This window comes from Camelus dromedarius, chromosome 23 (genome assembly GCF_036321535.1).
Source record: "Camelus dromedarius isolate mCamDro1 chromosome 23, mCamDro1.pat, whole genome shotgun sequence".
Taxonomy (NCBI): domain Eukaryota; kingdom Metazoa; phylum Chordata; class Mammalia; order Artiodactyla; family Camelidae; genus Camelus; species Camelus dromedarius.
In genome coordinates, this window is record NC_087458.1 from 20,093,466 (window position 1) to 20,112,792 (window position 19,327).

Below are 19,327 nucleotides of genomic sequence, written 5' to 3' on the forward strand. Positions count from 1 at the left end.
AGCTTTCAGATAGGAGGAAACCATGTTTACTTCATATGTTAAATCCTTTGACTATCTAGACTGTTCATGTTCAGATTAGGTAAATGAAATTAAGATCCTATTTAATGGATATTAAGGAATTACTGGGTTTTTTTAGGTGTGTTAGTGGTATTTTGGTTATACTAAGAATCCTTGTCTTTTAGAGGTACCATACTAAAATATTTATGGATGAAATTATGTCTGGGGTTTTTTTTTTCAAAAATAATATGAGAAAGGAGAGAAATAGGTGAGGATAAAGGAAAAATAAAATTACCCGTGAGTTGATAATTGTTGTGTGGTGGGGATTCAACATACTATTCTGTCTAATAAAAAGTTTTAAATTATGTGTCATTCGACCTTCATAAAAAAAAAGAAATCAGAAAAGGAAAACATTATTTTGCAATAACTTAGAGTTATCTAATTAACAATGGCAGAGTTTTAATGCTGCTTGTATAGTAATAGCTTTTTTAATGTGTTAAGTAATTTTATTTCACAATGTAACAAATTTACCTTATGGGGAGATACTTTATAAACTAAGAGAGCTTGGAGAGATAATATATAAATCACAGTATATTCTATTTACTTTTAATAATCTGTTCAAATCAATTCAAAACCACTACAAATAGATATATAAAATTAGATGATAATATGTCTGTGCACTGTATTTCCTGGACACTTACCTTTAGTATAAGCAGTTTGAAAAGTGAGTTAGCAACATTGTTAGGAGTATGTATTTCCCCTCTTTCTCTTTTGTTTTGTCTCCTTTTTGTTCAGAAGTTTTATCTTTTTGTTCAGGGGCAAAAATCAGAAACCAAGTCTTACACTTCTTTTTCTGCGGTACCTGTCATTGTATTTAGTGGACAACAGTCAGTCAGTAAATACTTAGTGAATATCGAATTGTGAAAAGATTACAAGAAGGAATAACCAAGTTAGCAAATTCACATCTCAGTCTAGTTTCCCTTCCCAGCTCTCTTACCAATTTTTTCTGAGGTTGATTAAGCTTTGATTAGTCTTTAGAGTGAAGAAAATATGTCAGTATGGTACTAAAATATTTTGGGGGGAGGGTATAGCTCAGTGGTAGAGTGCATGCCTAGCATGCACAAGGTCCTGGGTTCAATCCCCAGTACCTCCATTAAATAAATTAATAGATAAATAGATAAATATAGATAAATAAATAAATAAATAAACCTAATTACCTCCACCCCAAAAAACAAAAACAAATAAACAAATAAAATATTTTGGAGTAAAAGGAGTACTGTTGCCTGTAAGTTATATACATTTTTATTTTACTGCTGGATTAAATTTTGGTATTAATGATAATGCCATAAATATAATTTATAACGTGCTTGTCATAATGTATTCTGTACTGTCAGATATAGTAACCTTTGGCCATGTCACATGTGGCTATTTAAATTTAAATTTTAATTAATTGAAAGCAATTAAAATTAATTCAGTCCCTCAGTCACACTAGCATGTTATAGATGCTTAAGAGCTGCATGTGCCTGGTGGCAACTGTATTAGATAGTGCAGATTATCAAACGTTTCTGTCACCACAGACAGTTCTATTGAACCAACACTGCCCAAGGACCTACCTGATGGTCTAGACTGTAATTGCAAATTAGAGTCCAAATGGATAGAGTCCAAATCTCAGCCCACTCACCAGAGTGGGCTGAGATTCTCCTATCACTATAAAATGGAACATTTAACAGGGGGTTAATAAGCTTGCAGTTTATCAGCCAGAAAGTAACTCAGCTGTCCTGCTCTTTTTATGGTAATGGAATAGAGTGTCCTTGGTTTTTTGTTTTAATTTCTACCTTAACATCTTTACTTTTGGTAATAATTTCCTGTTTGTATCTTTACTAAAAGTAGGCTTGTGATTTAGTAACAGAGGTAAAAACAGATTTGATGTCTTTTAATATATATATACATAATAATGTATGTTCTTTCTTGCTTACGTTCCTCACCTGGCGCAGGTGGAAGAGTCAGCAATGATGGGAGTAAGTGGCTATGTGGAGTATCTCCGAGAGCAGGAAGTATCTGAGCGGTGGTTCCGGTACAACCCCCGTCTCACCTGCATCTACTGCGCCAAATCCTTCAACCAGAAGGGGAGCCTGGACCGCCACATGCGCCTGCACATGGGGATCACACCGTTCGTCTGCCGCATGTGTGGCAAGAAGTATACCCGGAAAGATCAACTGGAGTATCACATCCGCAAGCACACAGGCAACAAGCCCTTTCACTGTCATGTCTGTGGCAAGAGTTTCCCCTTCCAGGCCATCTTGAATCAGCACTTTCGCAAAAATCACCCTGGCTGTATACCCCTGGAGGGGCCTCATAGCATCTCCCCTGAAACAACTGTCACATCTCGAGGACAAGCTGAGGAAGAGTCACCGTCACAAGAAGAAACAGTTGCTTCTGGGGAAACCGCCCAGGGCTCTGTGTCCACTACTGGGCCGGACTGAAACATCGAGGGGGAGGGGGCAGACCCTCTTCCCCTCTGGGCCGTAAGTAGCCAGCGTCAGGGCCACGGGCTGGTACTTAGATTTAAAAAATGCCACGTCACCAGATCAGAAGATGCTCCCAAGATGTTGCCAAACTAGAGGATCAGTAACATACGCAAAAGCACTAGAGGCGTCCCCTCCTCCTTCCCACCTCACACTTTGGAATATAATCAAGCAAATCAACTTTCTAATTCAGGGATCAACAGCCTTGGTTTGTTAACTTTGTAAGAAAAAAAATTTTTTAACAAAACACTGATAAATGGTCATTTATCTACCAGTCATTTCTGAACACTGTACTTTGGTCCATATCATCCTGGTGGCTGTCTGCCCGGATCTGAAAAACGAAGCAAGGAGCCTTGGTCATCTGAACCAGCCAGCCAAAAGAGAAAAGGAAGCAATCGTGATGGTGATGATGAGGGGGAGTTTCTCCTCTTCCTTCCCTGTCCACAACATGAAGTTTCATATTTCAGGGGAAAAAGAAAAAAAAGATGGTTCTTTTGTTTTGAAAGGTCAGACTTAATCTCTGCCCTGACTAGGCGTCTGGTACTTTGCCTGATCATTTCGTGTAAGCAGCCATCCTGGAGCAGTACACTAGGGAGCAGCATCTCCAGAAGCACTTTAGGCAGCTGGAAGTGAGATGAGCAGCAAAGTGTTTGCAAGAGGTACTCCTGCATCTGGGGGCCCGAGTGTTGTGTGGAGGAAAAGGGGAACAGGGAAGGAAGTGTTTTTGTTTTGCGATTGTCAAGCAGCACGGAGCTAGCTGTACTGCAACTTCCTGATTGGTGTCGGTAAGCCACGGTGCTTGTGTATCTTTGGATGTTAGGAAATGGCTCTAGTCCAGATGAATTAACGTGTAAGGCTGACTACCAAAGTTTCATCTAGTCTCTTTGGCTCCTAGTTTCACATAACAGCAATATTATACATCGAAAATGTCACTTTACAGTGAAATGAGCCTGGATTGTATTTTTAAATCCACAGGTCTCCATATTTGATAACTTTTATATGATGTTTTAAACACATTTTTTCTGCAGTGTTGTGGTTGAAGAAATTCAACACTATGGTTCTGACTGCAACCACAATTCCATTTCCTTCTACATACGTGATAGTTTATATTTTCAGTCCAATAGAAGAACTTCACTAAATCAATGTCTTGCGTCTGCAAACCTAGTAATTCATAAACCAACCATCAGCAAATTGCTGATGACTCCAAGAGCTTTGCTTTTTAATGATACACTACAGGGCATTTACCAGAAAACATACTGCACAATCAGGTTGCAATAAATTGATCAGTTTTGGTCAGGTTTGGTTACTTAATCATTCCTAAGATTTTTAAAACTTCAAGGGACCTTTTTGGTAATTCTGGGTATTTTTCAGATTCCTAATCCAGCACTGAGAGTCAGAAAGAATTTACCAAACATGTAGAGCTTTAGATGCCCTGTCTTGCATGCAGAGAATGAAGGAGGATTATTAAAAGATGCAGACAAGTGAATGCTTACAAGTTACAGTGCAAATAGAAACAAGAAAAATCGCTAGCTTCTCTTAATTGATCATTAATTTTTTAAAAGAGTACTTAAATATGTAGTAGTTTAAGAAATTGTTTTGGTGCAGAGGCATAGATGATTGTAAAAGAGTTTTTAGGAGAGGGGCTGGCCGTGCCTGCACTGGTGAGCCATCTGTGAGAATGCTAGTTGCGTGCTCCCTTCCTGAGAATGCTTTGTGGCGTGTGGAAAAGTGGGTAGGAAAGAATGGCATTGCTTTGATGATAGGAGGTCAGAATGCAAAGGGTTATTCTTAAGCAATCCGAGACTCGTGCATATTCATACAGCTGCACCATATGTATCACTAGGGAATGGTTATTTTCTCTTCTGGGAAAACATAGGAATGCATCTTTTAATAGGAGTGTAGTGATGCTACCATTTGATTAGAGCCTACCCTTAAACATGCTGAAGCCGTGTTTTATTTTTAAAAGACATAGACTATGGCACTCCCCTCTTTAGTTGGGCAGTAGCATTATAAGGTAAAAACTGTCACCTAGGGCCATCTTAGGGACCACCTATGCTCTGGGGCATAGAAAAAGTGGCATAGAAATTAGAGTGAAATCTTTAGGGAAACATTTCAGCTGGTAATCAAGGCTTTCAGTGGACAGATTTTGCCATGCCTAAACAGGCAGGGAGGTGAGAGGTACAGAATATGCTGCTTTAGATGGAGCTTTTAAACTTACCAAAAAAAAAAAAAAAATTAAGTTCATCCTACTTTTGAGAAGTAGTATGCTGGAAAGTTGCTTATTGCTTTGTTAGTTTCTTAGATTTTTATGTGAGAAAATAGAGCTTTTTAAACTTTCACCAAATTGTGAGAAAGTGCAGTCATTTCTGTAAAGAAAGTTTGCAGCATTTGTCAGTACTCCATCCAGGGTTGGCAGCAAACATGTGAAGTGAAGTGGGGACTGTCTGGTAGCTGTGGAAATGCTGTGAGTGTTTGGTGGGTTCCCCCTCCCTTTGTAGTCACTGCTAATAGGCTTTTGCTGTACTGATACTGTGAATAGAGTGCTTCTTGATAGATGGTCTAGGCCACATCAGCACAGTCATGTTTGCTGGTTCTCTCCTCTTAATGGGCCTAGCGCAGAGCCATGAAATTCATGAACATTCAAGCCAGCCTAGCTTTTAAACACATTTAAGTTTCTGAAAGCAATTTCCCCGTTTTAGTTAGAAGAGAGATTATTATTATTGTACACAGCTATCTAAGGTTCTTATCCAGGTTCACTGTGATGTTGTCCTCGTTCTTAGCTGACATCACTGTAGGGTCATAGCAGTTAGTAGTGTTCTGTCTACATAAATGAATAGCTATATTGGTGTGTGCACAGAGGATACCTCTCTTAAGGATGTACTAAATGGACTTTAGCTAATGCTGAAAACTCATTACCAAATCTTAACTTGCACATGTCACCTTGTGAAGGGAACTGCATTAGCAATGAGAGCTAAATCATTGTTAAGTACTTTAATGCCGCCGTGAAACAGCAAACACTGGGACTCTTTTCATTTATTGAGTGGCACTTAATAGCAAAGGAGCTACCCAATATTCTCACCAGAAGAAGAGAGATGACAATATATTGGTCTACTTTCATTCTAAGAGGTACCTTTTATTCTCTCAGAACTCTACCAGTATAAAATATGGCATTGGGGTGAGCAGTAATACTGTACTTAGGCAGAAGGCTCTTTCTAATGACTTGTTCTCTCTTTACTCAGAACCATATTTACCTCTGAACTGAGTTGAGTTTTATTTTCTGTGAATTGCATACTGTCCCCAAGCCATTCCATTATACCAGAGGGTCAGATCTAATCTTGAATATGTAAAAATAAATTAATTCCTGAAAGATAAAGATTGGAAAAGAAGGGATATAGAAGTTAAGGGAAGTTTTCTTCTTATTTTTTTATTATTATTATTTTTAATGTTTCCAGTTCCCTCTACATCACTGAAGTAGGGTTTTCCAAAGATGGCATGACAATAGAAATAAACCATTTTCCTACTGACTTCATAGTTGAAATCTGGCCTTGGTTGGAAGTGGTCTTATGGAAGAGTGAAGTAGTGAACTTCATCCTTAGTAACTGAATGAATAGTCTTTGGTCAAGAAGTAACTTTTGAAAAGTTACAGCTGTTACTTAACACTAATTTTGTTTTAACTGGTAAAAACTGCATTTTGTTTGACTAGAAAATCTAATTTAAAGAAATGAAAGCAATGGGTAATGGAAAGGAAATTTAATTGAACAAAGAGAAAAGTCTTCTTAGTCATAGTGGAAAGGCATTTAATCAAGAAGGATCTGGAATCCTGGAAGTTTTTATTTTTTCAGCTGGTTTTTTTCTCTTCCCCAAATGTTCTCCTTATTTGTGTACTTAACTCATTTACTGTTTTGTTTTTTTTTTTTTGCACTTATTCATTCAGTATTTTGGAGATTGAGAAAAAGGACAACAAGCAATCAAGCCAAGTTAATCCTTTAAACCCTGAGAGGATGCCCCTTAGCAAAGTATATCTCAAGGATTTAGGAATTAGATTATGGTTTAGCAAACCACAGCCCCCTGGCCAAATCCTGAGGTCACCTATTGTATAAAGAAAGCAATAGTGGAATAGAGGGACATCTATTTGTTTAGGGCTTGTTTATGGCTACCGGCTTCTGTAATGGCGAAGTTGAGTACTTGTGACAGAGACCACTGGCCTGCAACACCTGAAAATATTTGCCTTCTGGAACTTGACAAAAAAGGTTTGGCAACTCTAGAATTAAATTGAAAGAATTACCCCCTCAAACTTGTCACACCTGCCATTTTGCCTTTATAATAGCTTGGTTGAGGTTTTACATTCCTGTTGCCCTGTATGCATCTGTTTCTTGAAAGAGGCTGCCATCTTTTTCTAGATCCTTTTCTCATAACCGTCTTTGTGTTCCTTCCTGATTCCTTCCTGATTCCCATTGCTTTAAAGTGTTTGGAATAGGCCTTATGATTTGTCCTTGCCTTAAATGTGCAGGTAGATTAAAGTTTAGGATGGTAGTTGCAGATTTAACAAACTAATTTTTAAAAATCATTCCCATGCATATTAATATAGGGTTAAATGGATACCATGTTTACATAAAATATTGTAAAAAAAATAATGTTTTTATAAGCATTGCCATTTCTCTGAGTTATAATTATTCCCACTAGTATTAAAAATTAATTTGTTAGGAATAAGTGGTTTGATTCTTATCCAAAGTACTGTTTTTCTAGATTAGAAACCTCTGCCCATTTCCTGCACTATACATCTTCATTTTAATTTCCTCAAGTAAACTTACTCTGTTCCACGTGGAATATAAAAAGCCAAAATCTTTGCTTTTTTTAAAATGAACATTTTAAAACAATGAAACAGCTGAGGATTTAAAATTCTTCTTAGACCTATCTTCCAATTTCTGTTATTGTCTGTAATTCTTCTAAATATATATTGGGTCATTATATAATTGCTTTGTTCATTCTTCCTGTTCAGTAGCTTATTTATGCCAGTTGTGGAAAAAACGGAAAATGTTAGGATGATGGTAAACAGAATTCCTTCCACGGGGAGAATATAATTGGAAACAATGCATGGACTTCTGAGTTTTATCTGGACAAAGTGTTCTAGGCCATGCTGATACAATACAGTGGGTTTGATTCTTACTTTGTTGTGAGCTCTACTGACACATGCAAAGTTTGGATGAGCGACCTAGCCTCGTATAGGGCGTCTCTTCAGTAGGCATTTTATTCTTAAAGTTGCACTTTTCTGAGTTGGCTATTAGTAGGTTTTGTATGTTACACCCTCTGAGTAGTAGATAATCCTCATCTAAAAGATTTCAGATTATTTGCCTCTGTTAGATCTGCCTTGTCTTAGAGCACTTACAGTAATAGTGGGTTCTTGAGATTTTGTAGTGATACTTTTCCAGTTAATTTGAGATTCTGATTAATCTAGGACATAGGACTTGTGAAAGAAATTGGATTTAGATAGCCCAGTGAAACCTCTGCATCCATTTCCATATGGATCTGTTGAAAACAGTGGAGTTTGCCAAGCATTGCGACCTCTTTGATAATTATCAGTCTTATGTTGTTTTGCCTCCTTCCTGGTGTCTTTCTCTGTTTTCACTATTTTTACTCTTAAGTGGTACTTTTCCTAGGGCCACTCTTTTTACTTTGCATTAAGTAAGCTTTCTTGCTCAGGACAAGCCAAAATTGGATATTATGTGTACTTTGAAACCTTACTTAATTACACTCCAGAGGATGTAATTGTTGATAGGAACAGTGAAATCAGTACCTGGACGATACCTGTACACACTGTTGCTTCTGTTGTGTAGACAGACTATCTTTTCCCTCAGTTGTGAGGAACAGCAGTGACTTAGAAGGCAAATGTCACCTGAAATGTACATTATGTAGAAGGCACATATATAAATTACTTATCTTACATCTTCCCCATTATCTGTACAATAAATACTTCCCATCTTAACATAATTAAGAAGGCCCAGTAGCTCAGATAGTGAAAGCTTTAAACAACAAAGCTAAGTTATAAAGGCAAAGCAGTTAAGGGGAAAAGAAAAAAACTTTTCCAATGCTTACTTTTTTCATGTCTATTCAGTAAGTCCTGTAGAAGAAGCTAGAATTTACCATCCAGTTGAGCGATAATGTGTTCAGCATCTCATGTGACCAACAGCACAATTTAATAGGCTGTGAATCTTAGAATCTGAATTAATCCATAATGCCAGAAGTCAAAGTATCTGTCTCTTTGGAAAATGTTTCCTGTTTTACGGACTCACTTACCCTAAGTGGTAGGTAGCATACAGGAGAATCTGTTCCATTAAGTAAATATTGAGTAATTCTTGGTACCAGGCAATGTGCTTGGAATTTGTGTAACAAAACTGATTTTAGGCATAGTTTAGATGCGGCTTTCTATACTTGAGGGTCCTAAACCCACTTGGTTGGAGCTGGATGTATGTTTTTTTAAAAGCTGCACTTTTTACTACAGAGATAAAAGGTCAAAAAGAAGGGGACAGAGTTAACTATACTAAGTGCTTTAGTGACATAATTGCAGTAAATCCTAAAAATAATCCTATGAGGTAGTACCAGTAGTAACTAAAAATAGCTGACTCTTTTTTGAGTGTTTACCATGTGCCAGGCACAGTTCTATGTGCCTCACATTAATTAATTCATCTAATCCTTATGACAATCCCATTAGGGTAGATACTCTTATTATCCTCACTTTAGAGAGAAAGAACCTGAGACACAAAGAGGTTGGTTGACCTAGGCAGTCTTACACTAGAGTTGACACTCTTAATAGACTATGTTGCATTTAATAGGTGTAATTATATTACATTTTCTAGATGGGAAACTGTTGAGCCCAAGATTACCAAATGAATAAATTGCAGAGCCAGTATTTACCAGTCTGATTCCAAAGCCTAGACTGTCTCCAGTACATCATATTAACTGTTTACTTACAAAGAATTGGAGTGAACTAGCATATGCAATAGCCAGTAACAGTACTGTGTTTCGTGAACTTTTAATTCAAGAATAAGTGATTGGAAGATTTCTTCAAAAGATAACGCAGTTGATCTCTGAGCAGATGTTGAATGGTGAATATTTTCTGGGGATATTGCCCACTAATTCAGAGGAGTCACCCATTTGGCAGGTCCAATTGTGAATGAGTGAGTGAGTTACTACCAAGGCAAAAATTGAGAGAGAGCATTCCAGTTATCTATTGCCGTGTAACAAACTACTCTAAACTTCAGTGACAAAATAACAAGTACTTTCCATGTTTTATGATGATGTGCATTGGAAATTCAGGAAGGGCTTGTGTAGGCAGTTTCTTGTTCCCTGTGGTGACACCTCAGGTCACCTGGTAGTATTCAGCAGGTGGTTGGGCTGGTCTGGAGTGTCCAAGACAATCTGACCCACATTCCTGACACCTTGGCAGGGAGGGGTAGAAGACTAGCCTCTCTCTGGAGTCTCAGAGACTCTCTATCTGATCTCTCCATCAGAGTAGTCAGACTTACGGAATGGCAGCTCAGGCCTCCAAGAGGCTGGGCAGAGGGTGCCAGTCGTCTTAAAGGCCAGGCCCAGCTCTGTCATAGAATCACCACCATATACTATTGGTCAAAGAAGTCACTGGTCAGCTCAGATTCAAGGGGAAAGGGAATACCTTACCACTTATTTAAGGTGTGTCAAGGATTTGGGGTCATCTTTAATCTATTGTAGGTAGCATTAGGTTTTTTGATTTGTCTTAACTCTTGTGTATTCATTGATTTAGGTCAGTTGTCTGTGCCATAGAAACCATTTATTATATCTCCCGTAGGTCAGTAAAGGGGCTAGAAGGAGAATGAGACAAATGTCTGGAACGATTTCATTAGCTTCCCACCCCCTGAGTTCCATTTATCTTATAGTAAAGTTTCTACTTTTAATTTTGTTCCAAGTTCCAAATTGTGAGTATTTGCCTTTTTGTTTTCTGTGAAGCCACAGTAACTGTACATGCTAAACCACGAATACTCCAGAGGGAGTAAAAAGCTTACTGTTATAGATCTTGATTCATTAGAGATGTCAACTGTGTTTTAAGTTTACAGATAGGCAAAAACTCCTGTGGTATGGAAAATTTACATGGCTGCTAAATCTCTTTTGATAGGAGTTTCTATTGAGTGGCTGGATGGATCATACTCGAGATGATTGAAAGTTTTGCCTACATATCTTAGTCCATCTTTACTGCCACCACACCACTTCTGGCACAGATTTGTGCTAGAAGGTGAATAGGTTCATTCCATTTTTATTAACCCTTCATATGGGAAAATCAATCGCCCAATTTTATATGTTGTTAATCCTTTAAAATTAGCGGTTGCTACCAGCTTCTTTGATCTAAAATAACAGATCACTGAAGTTTTATGATCTTTGGTTAAATCTGTCAAATATAGGATGCTTTATTTAAACTTCCTGCTGGCTTGTAAATAGACTTCCATTGCCTTTAGAAGAAATAAAGGCAGAGAATAAATTCTGCTCTAAAACTGATCATCCCCAAATCAATACACTTTCTAAGAGAAGAAAAGTTTGGTATTAACTATCCATTCCATGTGCAGTGGCTTCCTAGAGAATTAGTTGTGAGGGCTTCTTGCTGGTTATCCCCAATTATCATCTAGTAAAGAGATCTCTGTTCCTGGGTCAGGCCTCAGGAATTGCAGATACAGGAAATAAAAGGAGTACTCAGGGCTGAAGATTCAATTTTGGAATCTAGAAAATGCTGGGAAGGGAAAAAGAAGACTTTTGCATTTGTAGTTGGATAACCAGGGATGGGGTGTTTGAGTCATTTAGGCATCAGGATTAATTAGATTTTATCATGTAAAGATTAGAGCAAATTTTGATGGGGAAAAATAAATGGGCATTAACATTTTCTTTTTTATCCATATTGCTACTCTGCTGTACCTCAAAGTCTGCTCATTGTGACAGAGAAAGCCTTTGAAAATATATTCCCAGGGAATGAAAAATTGGTTTGAGGTACTATTGCCACAAGCATTTTTGCAAACATTTTCACCATGTAATTAATTGGCCATAAGGCAATTTTGCTATAAAAGATAATGAAACATAAAACAGGAGCATTTAAAAAGGACATAATGCAGGAGGAGGGTATAGCTCAAGTGGTAGAGCACATGCTTAGCATACATGAGGTCATGGGGTTCAATCCCCATTACCTCCACTAAAGAAAAAAATAGTAATACTAATGATAAATAAGCTTAATTACCTCTCCCTGCAAAACAAATTGAAAAAATAAAAGGATATAGTGAAATATGAAAAATGAATAATTAAACACTTGATTGCAAAATACAAAATATTTGAATACATTTAAAATGTGTGTAGATTCATGGCAATCCTGCGCAAGTAACTGGTTTATTTTGTGGGTTGTACCTAAGCACTTGTCTTTCAGGTCTTTCTTTAGTTCATAATATTTTATACTTTCTTTGTTTTTTTTTTTTTTTTTTTTGCTTGTTGATTCATCTGCTCATTCAGCATTGCTTTTTTTTTTTTTTTTGCTTAAATTTTTCCCTTCGTTAAGAGAGGTATCAGTTTCTGAATACCAGGATGTGTATATTTGTAATGAGTTGTGAAAGCCACTGCACTGTAGTTTGTTCTTGGTATCTTGTCACATGTCTGTTCATAGATATTCCAAAGTTCTATAGGAAATGTGGGTTCAACCGTGCACCTTTGAGGCTTTTGACCCCTTTATCCTCCAACATAGTATGTTGCAAAATAGGAAACCAACTCTCGGGGCAAATCATTAGCCTCTGTCAGCTCAGTAAAGCCATCAGTAATGTTGAAACCCATTTCAACCAGTCAAAACCAAACTGCCAAACCAAAAACTGTTATCCAGTAATTTTATTTTTGTGGCAAAATTGTCTTACAGCCAGTTATGCTGTGAAAATGTTTGCAGCAAAGATGCTTACAGCAAAAATACTGGACACTTGAAAAATCTTTTGATAATCTATGGAGATGTCTCTCATTTGGTATCGTCTAGCTCTTTGGGCCCTCCTCTGGATTCTCTGTGACTCTTAAGTTTAAACTCATGTGGTGGTTGTACGAAAACTAAGTACAGTTGACTCTTGAACAATGTGAGAGTTTAGGGCACTGACCCTCTGCGGGTGGAAAATCCCCCATCACTTGCAGTTGGCCTCCATGTCTGCAGTTTCTCTGCATCTGGGAATTCAACCAGCTGCTGGTCACGTAGTACTGTAGCATTTACTATTGCAAAAAAACAGGGTATAAGTGGACCCACACAGTTCAAATGTTGGTCAGGGAGCAACTGTACTGTGGTCTTGAATTGCAAGAGAAGAGTCAGAAGGGAACCTGCACATTGACAGCATATTTATTCTTTCTTTTCAGCATCACAAGTCTAAACCATTTCAAGCCAATCACAGCAATCTGAGTGAGTAGAAATTCCTTAAGCAGTTTAGACTTCTGCTTTTAGCACATCTTAAAGCAGGTGTTTTTGACTTATTAGAAGGTGATCTACTGAATTTCCTCTAAAGGAATAGAATCCTAACTATAGTGGTTCTTTAAGAACCACTGCAAAAACAGAATTACAACACAAGGAACAAAGCTTAAAATGTGTTTCCTCTGGAAGCCAAGATGCTAAAATAGGGGTCACTGAGAGTGTGGCTGAAATCCACCTCCAGAATGGCTATCAGTCAGATAGCAGAGATATTTAGAATTTATATGGTATTTGTGATATTTTTACAAAAATGATTTTAAATCATGTAACTTGAAGTTTTAAAAAAATGAGCCTGTTTTCTTTTTGGAAAGCTGGTCCAGTAAAAGTAACACTAATATAATTCAATTGTATATGCATGTGCATTGAACACAAAGTGGTATACTAAAGATAGTTCATGCAAATAACTTTTGTGGGAAGTTTGGCTATTTTCTTAATATCTTTTTTCATAAATGTATGTTTATAAATATATTTACTCATCCACTATGAGTTTGGTAGCTTTAGAAGCATTTTGTTAGCTGTGTATCATTGATTATAAAAATCAAAGTCTTGGCATAGTAGGCTAGGAGAGCTTTTCATTGCTTTGTTTGTATTTTGGCCAAGAAAATTACTTCTTGCACTTTCTGTTCACGAAGATGTTATAACACATTGCGCCCACTCAGTGCAGCTGTTCTTCGGAGACAAAAGATGTAGGTGTTAAGGTGAAACGTATGGTTAAAAGCCTGGCGGAAGGAGGGATCTCAAAAGAACAAACTTGGCTTGCATCTACCTGAGAAGAGCTGGGGGGTTCATATAAAATTTACATTGGAAGTCGCTGTTGGGATAGGTGTGCTGTTGCGACGAGTTGCAATTATCATTGTGAGTTGCCAGCTATGTGTATGTGATTTTATGTGTGTATGTGAGAAAAAGGTGTCTGATGAAGGCAGGTAAATCGGTGTAGAAAATTCTACCTCCCGCTAAAAACTGAGAATATTCCAAGATTGCCCTGTAACCCGCTGGGCAGGGAGGCTGGACTCCTCAGCCAGTGCCCACCCCATTCTCTTTTGTACTCGCTTCAGCCCCTCTACCTCTGAGCACTTGGCTGAAGAAAGAGTGAAGCTTTCTGTAGTAAGCAAAGGAAAGCCAGACCCAAAGTATAGAGGCTGCAGTACTTTTGGTTCTCCTTGTCATCATGTTCAGATGTGAATGTTTAGCTTTTCTGCACAAATCAAACAGCGTCACAACACTTGGGTTTAGTGCTTTTACCCACTGGCTTGTATTTGGGAAGAGTAGCCCCTGGAAGTGGGAGTCCTTCTGTTGTTTTTGAAGATGCACCCAACTCCTTTTAATGATGTGAAATCTTATTTAAGTCCTGAGTTTTTTAATTTTTGATTGCCATTTGCAGTCCATTTTGGGGGACTGGAATATAAACCATATTTTCCTGATAATAAGCCTTCTGCCAGTATCTTGACGTATGCATGACACAGATTTTTGGATGACCTGTTTTGCTTTTAGACACTCTGAAGAGAGATATTTCTGTTTTTAATGCCAATAACTATCATAATAGTCAAGATAGCCTCATTTGAATGTTGTGAGTGTCAGGAAATTCAGTTTCAGTAGTAAAATGCCACTAGGCAGACCACCTAATCTTTAAATCCAGTTGTAGCACTCAACTGATTTGCTATTTGGGGCACCAGTACACTGAGCCTGACTTTTGAGCATTTGTTACAGCTGAGGAAGGACTACTGGCCCTTTAAGAAAAGTCTTGGAATAATGCTTTCCACCTTTCTATTCTAATGCACTAGCTGGTTATAATGTCCAAACAGGGATTTTCTGGTTAGGAGTGAAAAGTGAAAGAGCGATCCATTTTCAGATTTTTGGAGGTTGGCATCTGTGTTTTAGGTACTAGCAAATAAGTATTTACTTTCCTGGTGACTGGTTAGGGTAAGTGACAACACAGGCAGTGTGAAATTCCAAATGAGACAAGCAGTACTCACTGGTAACAACTGATACAGTAACCTTTGCCTGAAGACAGTATGAATCCTGTAGGGAGACGAGGCAGTAAATTTGTGTGAATCTATTCACCACAACTATTCTTTTTCTAACTATAGAATAATTGTCAGCCTTTAAGCTATGCTACTAATATCCTAGACTCAGGAATTAGCTCCTGCTTAGGAAAATTCTTTCTCTGGCTTATCTTTTGTTTGTGCTCGGTGTCTTGGCCTAGGCCTGTTCGGCTGTTTTGCTACAGACACATACATAAGGTGCAGTTCTACCTAAATCAATAATTTATTGTCAGCAGTGCAGCCTATTACAGCCAAAGTAATTAAATAGAAAAACAAAGAAGTGAGAAATGCCTTAGTGACTTCTTTGAGGCATGTCAAACCTATGAGTCTGGGAGGAAGCATAGATTCTTACCTTCCTTCCATCTGGCTTGGGTGAACAGTGGCCTTAATGCTTTCTGTTACAGAGCCAGTTGACCTAGGCAAGTAGTCCTTCATCTTGGCTGCACATTAGAACCACCTGGAGCATTTAACAAGTTACTTACGTCTCGGGCTCCCTTCAGACGTTCATGTTTACTTGGCCGGCTCTGCATCCTAGGCTTTAAAAGCTTCCCAGGTGATTCTGGTGGGCAGCCAAACTTGAGAATCGTTGTCTAGGTAATCCTGAATGGTCTCTGGCAGGATGACCTCTACCTGGTTCTTTTTTGTTGTTGTTGTAAGATACCTTTATTGGTAACTCAGGCATGGCTCTGACTTTAAAACCCACAATGGGCCAAGTGGTAAAATGGCTCATCTGTTTGTCCTCAAAGTAATTCTGCAGAGAGGTGTTGCCATCCACCTAGTTTCCTCTAGGTGGATGGCAACACAAAATATGCATAAGTAAGCAAAACAAGTTTTCAAAGTCTGCTCCCTAGAATCCTCTTTCCCTTGCATATGTGATTTGAGTGGAGATTTTTCAACTCTGCTAGCTGAAATAGAGCACTTGAACTTAGAAGAGCCAAGCCCAAGCCTAGGGGGATTTCCTTTTGTAAAATAAATAGGTAGCATTGTTAAAGTTAATGAAGAAAAAGAACAGTCCTTCCTGGCACGATGGTGATACATTTGATTATTTGTCTCTTAGCCTGTCTTCTAAGTGGGATTACAGTGTAAAGTGAATTTCACTTTTCTTGTTTCTTTGTGAATGAAATGCACTATCTAAGGCGTAAATAGTTCTGAATTTTATATAAAATGTGAAATATGTCATTTTAGCATCTTTGTTCCAGGATGTCAGAGACCTGACCCAGTAATTCCCAAATGAGGTTCCATGTCTTTCATTCTTCCCACCCCAGGTATAAGGATACTTGCCTATGGCAACCTCGCACATGGTCATGGGGAGGGGAGAATTGTTTGATTATCCCTAAAAAAGTGAGAACCACTGTTCAAACTAGCTACCAAGTGATTTCTAGTTTATGAAAGAAATTTGTGTTTAAGAGCAAGTTCAGACGTAGCAGTCTCTCTTCTGAGAGAATTCTGGGCACTGTAGAAATTTTCAATCATACATTGCCTACAAATGATTGATAATTTAAAATTTCAAATAGGTGATGTGTTCAAGAAGAAAAAGTGGGTGGAAGGAAAGATAGTTAGTGCAGAGGACTGAATTAGCATCAGGCTATTAAATTTCATTAAAATAACATTAAGGCCTGGCTATTTTCTTAGCATGTATCTGCTGCAATGTCAGAGAAAACGCCTCCTATGCCTTAGACAGCTTCTGAAGGCTTTCTGCTGTTAGGTGGAGTAGACCAGCAATAGCCTTTGGGACTTAAATGCACCCAGAGAGTAGTCCATTAGGGTTTTCATAGTGAAAAACATTGTGGAGTACTGTGAAACATTGTTGAACTTTATGCAAATCGTACTGCACTGGATTTTAAGATTTTGGGAGGGAGAGTAGAGGAGGAGGATGGGGAAGTAATGGTAAAAAATAAATATATAAACTTGTGCTATATTTTATGCAAGGAATGAAACAATTCCCTGTGAGGAATTCTGTCAGGACTGTGACGTTCAGCCAAGTTCTTTTGCCCTAATTGGCTTGCTGATTCCTCTGAAACCTCTAAGAAATCCTTTCTGAAAGAGCTAAACGACAGCTAGCCTGACTGCAGGTTCACCACACTGCCCATCCCCCTGCTCACCGCAAGAGAAGAACATTCCCATACTGTAGGCAAAGGAAGTGTTTCAGTCCGTTAACTTTTCATCCTCTATGGTCTGTGTTCACAGTTTTAGCCTGTTGCTTTTTTTTTTTTTTGTGATCGAAAGACAGAACTTAAATAGATCTGCCAGGTCAGTCAGGAACCATTGGCTTCTCCTTTAAGAAATCTTAGAATCAGAACTCTCAATTTCTGGCATGTCAGTGTGAGTGAGTAAAGGGAGAAGTACACGTACAGAGCACTTAGATTTCCTGGCTTCTCATAGTTTCAGGTGGGACCCATTTGTGTTCTGCCTCTGAGAAGAACAGTCAAGATGGAGGGTTCAAAGCTAGAAAAGTCAATGTAGCTGAAATGTGGTTTCCTGCAAATGGACACAGTCTGAAAGGAATCTGTCCAGCTGTTCTCTATGGTGCTTACATGGTGGGCGACAGTTGTCTCCCATCTACCTGTCCCTGGCACTGTGCCTTCCCACTGGTCACTGTGAAAAGCAGATCACACTGGACTCAGAGGCCAGGACAATTTCCCCTGTCTCATCACTTCATACAGCTAATAATGTAGCATTTACTTCTCTTTGGAAAATTCTTGGGTTTGTTCCCCCAAGAAATAGTAAAGCATTTAAAGGAAAACAGTCAGAAAATAAGATTCTGGTGGTAGCTATCAAATAAAGAGATGACAGGAAGTTTTACTTCCCCTCGGCTGATAATTGACAGCAAGGACCAGCTATGCCTCCTCTTCCGGAATTTTTAAAGGCTACCATCACATTTGTAAGCAACAAACTTATCTAACATTTTTTTTTCACAATTTGCTAATCAAGGATTCATATTAAAACAGACAATCAATTTCTAAAATGTTGTTATCCCTGAAAGGGAACGAGAGAGTTTTTAACTGTAAGAACTTACCAGTCTGGTTTTTCCCTTTGAAAAAACTAACATTTGAGGTTTGTGTCTTTCATCTGAAGTGATTACTCCATTAATGAAGATGCCTCAGAAGTATCGTCAGTGAGCCCGCCCAGCACTCTCGCACCTCTGAGGGCGCTTGGGCTGGCTTTGTGCATCTTATTTCCTTAGAGAATATCTGTTTTTATTATGACTGTAATTATAAATATCTATATATAGGAATAGGATTTTCTCTCACCCCACCCTCTTTTAATCATTATCACGTAAGTGTAAACCACACCCCCCTCACCCCACTTTTACTGAAAAAATGCACTTTAATTCCTAAGGAGAGTGGCAGTTCCTGGCCCTGAAGCCAGATTACTTCAGGAGGAGAGCTGAAGGGGGAGAACTCTTGGCAGGCCCTGTGAAATTCACCAAATTCCCTACTGTAAACACACAAATCAGCCGTTTTTAAGCTGCCCCCACCCCCTGCCAAAGGGAAAAAGAAACAACCAAATGAAAAATTTCAGAATACCTACCCTGATTTTAGAAGTTTCTCTGGGGAAATACCCAATATTGTTATTTTCTCAGCTACCAAATTAATCAGAAACTTCTGGGAGGCTGAGACTTGTTTTTAATGTAAAAGTCAAGTGAATACATACAGGCTATAAGACACGGTCCTGATTTGTGTCATTTCTAAGTATCAGATTCGTTCTCTCCCTTAACTTAACAGGTGTCCTCAGTCTCTCCTCCTGTAGATTCTGCCCTTCCCCTGATGACAAGCCAATCGTTCTTGGTGGGGTTGCATGTCTCCTAGGACCCCAGGAGCCCTGTTGTGTCGGGGGAGGGGGGAGGGCAGGAGGGTGGGCAGAGACTGGGGTTGGTGGGGTGGGGGGAGATTCAGAGAAAGAGTGAAGATATGGGCTTATATAAACATATTTAAAGCAGTTTAGCAAAAGCTTTCTCATTGAACAGCTTTAAGAACAATGTGAATGAAATCTTAGCAACTTGGTTAGTAATCTGAAAAGTCTATTAATGTATACTTGAAATTCTGTTTGTATAAAAATACATTTTCCTCTTTATTTTAACACTGTGTAAAAGAACATTATGCATGTGAGTGGTTTGAGAATTAAACGGTTTAATATTCAGATTTGAATCTCCGTCTTTTCTGTATATAGGAGTTAATTCATTTTAAAATTTTGGGTTTTTTTAGCATGAGGGGATTACCTAGATTTAAAGCTCCCCGTGCCCTTTCAGATGCCTCCCGTCTTCCCTG

The 19,327-nt window shown here is 38.4% G+C and overlaps 1 protein-coding gene across 9 annotated transcripts in view; it reads left to right on the forward strand.

Annotated features, from left to right (window-relative positions):
- Window positions 1–19,327, forward strand: part of ZBTB37 (zinc finger and BTB domain containing 37) — a 59,407-nt gene that overhangs the window by 8,503 nt on the left and 31,577 nt on the right. For 6 of the 9 annotated variants that reach the window (XM_031435742.2, XM_031435741.2, XM_064478003.1 and 3 more), the window contains one exon: window positions 1,992–19,201. In XM_031435742.2, coding sequence (XP_031291602.1) covers window positions 1,992–2,480 — 489 coding nt within the window. In that variant the 3' untranslated portion in view covers window positions 2,481–19,201. Of the gene's footprint in view, window positions 1–1,991; window positions 19,202–19,327 lie in introns of those variants that run through there. The other 3 variants (XR_010377556.1, XR_010377555.1, XR_010377554.1) reach the window with 3 other exon arrangements.